This window comes from Triticum aestivum, chromosome 5D, assembly GCF_018294505.1.
Source record: "Triticum aestivum cultivar Chinese Spring chromosome 5D, IWGSC CS RefSeq v2.1, whole genome shotgun sequence".
Classification (NCBI taxonomy): Eukaryota; Viridiplantae; Streptophyta; class Magnoliopsida; order Poales; family Poaceae; genus Triticum; species Triticum aestivum.
Genome location: NC_057808.1, coordinates 300,384,407 through 300,392,083, shown reverse-complemented (window position 1 = coordinate 300,392,083; position 7,677 = coordinate 300,384,407). Strand labels below are relative to the sequence as shown.

The 7,677-nt window shown below is 42.2% G+C and overlaps 1 protein-coding gene across 2 annotated transcripts; it reads left to right on the top strand.

Moving 5' to 3' along the window:
• Positions 1–1,440: 1,440 nt before the first annotated feature.
• LOC542844 (protein transport protein Sec61 subunit alpha) lies at positions 1,441–5,331 on the top strand. 2 transcript variants are annotated; one of them, XM_044541249.1, is made up of 7 exons: positions 1,441–1,615; positions 2,509–2,856; positions 3,055–3,282; positions 3,375–3,729; positions 3,822–3,946; positions 4,024–4,159; positions 4,762–5,331. In XM_044541249.1, exons 2-7 carry the CDS (start codon positions 2,513–2,515, stop codon positions 4,999–5,001), a joined length of 1,428 nt encoding a protein of 475 aa, XP_044397184.1. In that variant the 5' UTR covers positions 1,441–1,615; positions 2,509–2,512; the 3' UTR covers positions 5,002–5,331. The 2 variants fall into 2 exon arrangements, with proteins under 2 accessions (XP_044397184.1, XP_044397185.1); XM_044541250.1 differs by having other exon boundaries at positions 1,489–1,615; positions 2,513–2,856.
• Positions 5,332–7,677: the final 2,346 nt, after the last annotated feature.

Genomic DNA, 7,677 nt, shown 5'->3' with positions numbered 1-7,677 from the left:
AATCAACATGTTTGTATGAGATGCATGTTGCAATATTTTATCTTGACTTGGGAGTCATGGTACGACATGATGGTTGGAGTCATATAATTGTCTTTTCTTTTATTTGTTGACCTGTGTATTAGCCTCGGTGGCACTTAAGAAGACATTATTTTTGCGGTGGTGGACCTCAACACAAAAGCCATACGCGGAGATGTTCAAAATAGTCGAGCCGTTCAAAATTACCTTTTGTTTAATCGGGCATCCGCTTTCCATTTAATTGCTCAAATGGATATATTTCATTGTTTTTTAACCGGCGATAAAAAGAATATTCTGATACACAAGAGTTATATAGGAACTGAAACAATCTTTTTTTCTTTTTAAAAATAAAATGAATTTCTTGAAGTAATGAAAGTAGTCCAATTCAAATAGTAGTTGAGAAAGAATCGCAATAAATGCAGAAGACGGAACATCTTGGATACGATATTGAAGCAGCTGAACCAATATTTCCAAATGGATAGGATAGGGCATTTATATATGTGGTAGATAATCCAAATGCAAAAAAATCTTCTAAAGAGCGAAGTATTGAATGAATAGAGCGTAAATTCTTAAACAAATTGGTATTTATTTCGAACAAAATAATTCCATAATCACGAATGTTCAAACAATCTAGTGCTAGTATATGATTGTTGAGTTTCATTTCAAATTTGAAGTTGTTCATCATATACAACCACCACCATTGGAGGTGTCTAAAAGGTTTTTCTATGGCTACCTGGATCATCTTATTAGTATTGCCCAAAATTCCATTTGTGACCCAGTCAAAGGAAAGGAGATTATTTTATATGATGGTGCGATCCCTAGATCTGCTACTGCGTCGGTTGGACTTCTTTCCCAATGGTATGGATGGATGTGTAAAATGAAACACTGGCGGATCTTGGTCGTTAGATGGGAGAGGAAAGCAGGAATGGTACTTCGAGTTCGGGACAACACAAGCCCTATTATCTTCTCCTCTCATAGGAAGCTTCTTTTTTTTGTAGAGATGCTATGGAAGCCGAGCTTCGTGCCTGCATGGAGGGTCTCTCTATCGTCACAAAGAATTGATCTTCCCATCCTACTGGATACAGTTTATGTGCTGAATTGCATTCAAAATTGAAATGTTTAAAAATAGCCCCGAATTATTTTGTTTTTTCCGTGGAAGGCCAGCAAAGTTCCCATATCTTGGATCTCATTTCATGTTTTCCTTTCCCACGGGACAAGTTGCGCCCGCCCGGAGACCGGTTCGCTCATCACTAGCCTGCGACTCAGCGAGCCATTCTGGTTGACGTGGCTTCTCCGTCCTCGGTTCCACGTCACAGAGACCCATCATCCACCGCTCGTCCCAGATCAGACGGCTCCGCGCCCTCCCGCCCTCGCCCGGCCCCGCGCGCAGGGACCGTGACACCGCTCGCTTCGTCCCCATCCTCATCTCTCCCTCCAGATCTCTCAGTTCCCCGCTATTAATTACCCACCTCTCTCTTCCCTCCTCTCTCCCCGTAGCTCTCTCTCCTCGCCCCGCTCCGTCCTCCCCTCCTAGGGTTCGACGCCCTCGCCAGCCCGCGGCGAAGCCACCGCCCACCTCGCCGGCGGCGTCCGCGGCCAGGTAATCCCGCTGCCTCCCTCCGCCACCTCCGGATCTCGAGGCGATCCGGTGGCCCGTCCTTTCCCCCGATTCGCGTGCCGCTGCCGCAGATCTGTGTCGCATGTTGCTGTTTCCTGCCTGATCCGTGTCGAAATCCGCGTAGCGATGCGCCCTGCGTGTGTGTCTCGAGTCGTGTTTGTTCATGCGGCTGGTTTACGTGCTAGGTAGGTAGGTGAGGCGTCCAGATCCATGCGAACATAGGATCCCGAGGCCGTAGCATGGCTGCGACGTTCGCCGGAGTCGTTAATTGGCGGCGGTTTTAGGCCGATGGGAATGATGCTGTGGCGACGTTTCGTCGGTGGATCTGTGCTTGATCCCAGGGTTGCAACAGTTTCCTATTCTGGTGCACTTGATATGTGTTTAAGCAAAGCGTTGGGGCAGCTATCTGGTCGCTTAGTTTTGAATGAACGCTAGCTAAATTGCTTCTGGATCCAAGCTGATGGACCCAATTAATGTTACTAAAAATTGTCTGAGCGGTCTAATTCGGCTACTTTCTGGATAGGCCGCCTGGTTTCATTTTTGAACAGAATTGTAGCTGTCAGGCACTTATAAAAGTAAAGTTTTTTTATTTAATTGTGATGCATATGTGCAGTATCTTGTCTGGTTGCAAATTGATGCAGCTGAGCAAGAAATCTGTGCTTTTCATTTTATTCCTTTGTCTGCTTGTCAATATCTGGGTATGTTCATTTCTGTTTCAGCCAAATTAGTCCATCAACCTGATCCTAATCATGACTTAGGGGATAATGCATGAAATGGGAATTGCTGTGAAGTTTACTTTGTTCTTTATAATGTTTAAGATAAGATTGTCATGTGCATTGTACATAATGTTGATCTATTTTCTTTTGTGGGACCAGGAAGATGGCTGGCGGCTTTCGGGTGCTACATCTTGTCAGGCCCTTCTTGGCTTTCTTGCCGGAAGTGCAGAGTGCTGACAGGAAAATACCATTTAGAGAAAAAGTGATCTACACCGTCATTTCTCTCTTCATTTTCCTGGTGTGCAGTCAGCTCCCGCTCTATGGCATCCATTCAACCACTGGAGCTGATCCTTTCTACTGGATGCGTGTTATTCTTGCATCAAACCGTGGTACTGTCATGGAGCTGGGTATTACCCCAATTGTGACATCTGGAATGGTTATGCAACTTCTAGTGGGATCCAAGATTATTGAAGTTGACAACAGTGTGAGAGAGGATCGTGCTCTGCTGTAAGTATTTGCGAAAATAGCAGAATCTTGTTGTTACTTTCCTTTCTAAGGTTAATGTTGATAAGTGCTCTGTTCATGGTCTCATGTATATGTAGTTTATCATTTGTGCGGTGAATGACCAATGAAGATATTAAAGCTTGCTGATTCATATGTTGTATCTCCAGCAATATTGTGTTGATGTTGTACTTATTTACTCAGGAATGGTGCACAGAAGTTGCTGGGTATCCTGATTGCCATTGGGGAAGCTGTGGCATATGTTCTGTCTGGAATGTATGGCAGTGTGAGCCAACTTGGAACTGGAAATGCCATTCTCATCATACTTCAGCTTTTCTTTGCTGGCATCATTGTCATCTGTCTAGATGAACTTCTCCAGAAAGGCTATGGTTTGGGTTCTGGCATTTCTCTCTTCATTGCTACCAATATCTGGTAAGCATATTGCGCTTTATTTTTGTTACTTGTTGATTGATGTGCTGCTACTCTGTTGCTAGTTGGCTTATGGTTGATTTGATCCTATGTAGTGAGAATATCATCTGGAAGGCATTTAGCCCTACCACCATCAACAGTGGACGTGGTGCTGAATTTGAAGGGGCTGTCATTGCATTGTTCCATCTGTTGATTACTCGATCAGACAAAGTCCGTGCCCTACGAGAAGCTTTCTACCGTCAGAATCTGCCAAATGTGACCAATTTGCTTGCTACTGTCCTGGTCTTTCTCATAGTAATCTATTTCCAAGGCTTCCGTGTTGTGCTTCCAGTGAGGTCAAAGAATGCTCGTGGGCAGCAAGGCTCATACCCAATTAAGCTGTTCTACACTTCAAACATGCCCATCATTCTGCACTCTGCCCTGATTACCAACCTGTATTTCATATCCCAGGTATAGGCTTCTGTTCCAGATCTATAATAACTATAGTAGGGTGAGCATTTGCATGCATGTTTAGGTGCTGACCGTTTTCATTGTTGGTGCAGCTTCTCTACAGGAAGTACAGTGGAAACTTTCTGGTTAACCTTCTTGGTATATGGAAAGAATCTGAATATTCTGGCCATTCTATCCCTGTTGGTGGTCTTGCTTACTATGTAACTGCACCATCAAGGTGAATAATTGATTTCTTGTCACTGCTTAGTCAAGAAAATACTGTTCAGTATACTTACCCTTTGATGGAAACTGCAGTATGGCTGATATTCTGGCGAATCCATTCCATGCATTGTTCTATGTGGTCTTCATGCTGTCAGCATGTGCTCTCTTCTCAAAAACATGGATTGAAGTCTCTGGTTCATCAGCCAAGGATGTTGCTAAGCAGCTGAAGGTACAAATGATGCATATGCAGTATTTGTCTTGTCTGGTTACTCTTACATATAGCAAGTCTCACAACTCCTTTTGTGGAAAATATTGATTTGATTCCTATGTCTGTTTTCACGTGCGGTACCAAGCTGTCCAATTCTGAAATTGGTGCATATCACCAAAGATTTGTACAAACTTCCAAGCAATTTCATCTCTTCCATCCACTGTTTAAACCAAAATTGTTTTGGTATAGGATCCATTCATAAAACATGGTTATCTGTTTCTAGAACTTGTTTGTCTCTCGTAGGATGTTTATAATATCCAGCCTGATGTTGGGGCGCCAGCAGTACTTATCATGTGTAATGTGACAAAGCATTTAACTAGGATGACATGTTGTCAGAAAACATCAACATTATCTGTGTATGCAACTAGTTTGTTCTTTGTAGGGTTCTTGGAAAGCCTGATGTTGGGACATCAATGGCTACACAGTAATTATTTAGCTGTAATATTGAAGTGTTAAATTGGGGTGATTCATTAGCTATTTTTGGTGACCTAGTTTCAACTTGCAAAGACTGTTTTACGCAAGAGCATACTGTTAAATTAATTTAATTCTTGGCAATCCAACAGGAACAACAAATGGTGATGCCAGGTCATCGTGAGTCAAACCTGCAAAAGGAACTGAACAGATACATCCCTACTGCCGCTGCATTTGGTGGAGTGTGCATCGGCGCATTGACTGTTCTTGCTGATTTCATGGGCGCAATTGGTTCAGGAACCGGAATTCTGTTGGCTGTTACCATCATATACCAGTACTTTGAGACCTTCGAGAAGGAGAGGGCAACAGAGCTTGGTTTCTTCGGGTTTTGATTGATACATGATAGCTTTGGGAGCATGTTATGGCTACAGCACAGCTCGAGTCTTTTTAGACAGTCGCAATACTGCTTGGCTGGCTGGCTGTTGTGGTTGTAACCGGAGATTAAATTCTGTTTAGGTTACCCCGACTTATTTACAGTTGAGAAATCTGTAGGTGCTGCGTGTGTTCTTCAGGCCAGTTATGGTGGTGGACCGGTCCAAGCACGGGCGTGGCCGTCACCTGTCATCTTCCGTAGACTTCTCATGTTTTTGACTATATAGCAACTGAATGTTTTGGGACCAATTTAGTCATCTTGAGCTGGTATATGTTTTTCTTGCCTGCAACCCTTATTAATCTCTCTGATACTTTCAACTGTTGAGTAGGCTTTTCTGTGTTCTGTAGAACAAAAATGCTTGACCCAGACTCATACTAGTACACTGCATGTGCATATGTTGAATGAGTTTGCTCATAACGTGTTCATATTGAGGTGAATGACTTCTGGCGGTGTTCGTTAGAAATGAAACGTCACGTTCTCAAATAATCCTTGAGGATGCATAAAACCTTGTGTAGTTTATATGAGATATTTTTGTAAGGTTAAAAAGACCATAAATACATTTAAAACGCAGCTGCACTATTTGAAAGAAGTGAGCGCACACCCGATCGGGCAAAGGTAGATCGCGCTTTGATGTCATCCTATTTTGTCCCATCTCATTTATAAAAAAGCTATAACTTTTGAAATATTATTTGCCGTTGCTTAATAATACAACTATGGAGTATATGTTGTGATGATTTGTTTTAAAGGCAACTTTGATGCCTTGCGTCGTGGATTGACTTAACTTTAACCTATAGTCAACAATTTTATCATGAGAGTCTAATTTTGGAGCACGGTGCATTGGAGAACCTTAATTTAAATAGCAAAATATTTAAGTGGCAACCGTGAGACAGATTGCAAAACTGCCACACGCATCCAGCACGGTGACTGTTTCGGTCGCCCTCCAGATCTCCTTCCTTTCCCGCATGTCTTCGTGATCTTCTTCCTTTCCCGCATGTCCTCGTGATCTCTTTCCTTTTCTCGCGATCTTCTTCCTTTCCCATACGTCCTTCCGATCTCTTTCCTTTCCTTCCTTTCCCACACGTCCTCCCGATCTCCTTTCTTTCCTTTCAATCTCTTTCCTTTCCCGCATGTCCTCCCGATCTCCTTCCTTTCCCGCACGTCCTCCCGATCTCCTTCCTTTCCTCATGATCTCTCCTTCCTTTTCTCGTCCTCTTAATTTCTTTTCTTTCAATCATCAGTTACGACCCCATGTGCCTTCTGATTTTTGGGTAAAAATAATGCTTGGATTGGGATTTAATCTCTGGTCTGCAGGTTATCAATGAAGGGAGCTAACCACCTCGCCTATGACACTCATTGTTGAACAAGCTAAGGAAAATACTGTTTTTGACATGTTTTGCCTTTAATATTTTAGCATTGAAAAACTTTTGTTTCACCTATCAAACCTGGCACATAAACTTTTCCCGTGGTAAATTCTTCCATCACCATCACGATAAATGACGCACCATCAACATGATAACTTTTGTATACCACACAGTACATTATGTGTAAGTAGCATGGTCATAAGCATTGAAGGCGTGATAACTTTGGTGGAAGCATCGTGGTAACTTTGATCATTGGAAAGAAATTTGTTGAACCCGGCCCCCGGTAATTTCTGTAAATAGCACGATAACATTCACGCCATAGACCTGATAATTTAGATACAAACATCGTGGTAACTTTAACCATTGGGGAAGAAAAATGTTAAAAGATACCAGATAATTTATGTGTAAATAGATGGTAATATACGCAGCGCACATCTGATAACTGAGGTAGAAATACCATGATAACTTTGACCATATGGAAGATTTTTTTTGAAAAGATACTCCGGTATCTTCTGTGTAAATAGCACGGTAATATACCTTCCTCCCTTGGTATTTTTATGTGTAAATAGCAGGAAAACATATGCACCACGATAACTAAACACCATGATAAGTTTTTGACTCGTGGGGGGGAATTTTGCTGAAACATACCCCTGATAAACTTTGTGTAAATAGCATGATATTTTAAGCACTGCGGGCTTGATAGGTTATGTAGAATCACCATGATAACCTTTTGTCCTGGGAAAAGTTGTTTAAAACATCCCCGATAATTTTTGTGTGAATAACATGATAATATAAGCACCGCATAACCGATAACTTACAATATAAACATGATGGTAACTTTTTACCGAAGGAAAACAAGTTGTTGAAAACATACACTCGCCTCGCGGGGCCTCTTAGATGAACACAACACATGATGTGCCACGGAAAATCCACATAATATTTAGTGTCATGAGGGGCACACGTGCTCGTGGGTTGGCCCAGAAAAATGGCCCACTTTGACCCGCTATAGGCGTGATAAGTTACACAAAAACATCGTGGTAATTTTTGACCTATGAAAAAAGTTACCGAACACACCCAGGTTTTTAGGTGTAAGTACCATGATAATCTACGAACTGTAGACCCGGTAACTCATGTACAATCCCCCATGGTAACTTTGACCAAGGGCGAGGTTGATGTACACATACCCTGATAATTTATGTGTAAGTACCATGGTATTTTACACATCGAAGACCTTATAACTTGTGTACAAAACACAGTGGTAATTTTGAAAGGGG

Excerpts from the sequence above, each read along its gene's own strand:
- LOC542844 (XM_044541249.1), top strand. The coding sequence starts at position 2,513 with ATGGCTGGCGGCTTTCGGGTGCTACATCTTGTCAGGCCCTTCTTGGCT. Across the intron at positions 3,283-3,374 it reads TTCATTGCTACCAATATCTG|TGAGAATATCATCTGGAAGG; the intron begins GTAAGCATATTG and ends GATCCTATGTAG. Across the intron at positions 3,947-4,023 it reads TATGTAACTGCACCATCAAG|TATGGCTGATATTCTGGCGA; the intron begins GTGAATAATTGA and ends TGGAAACTGCAG.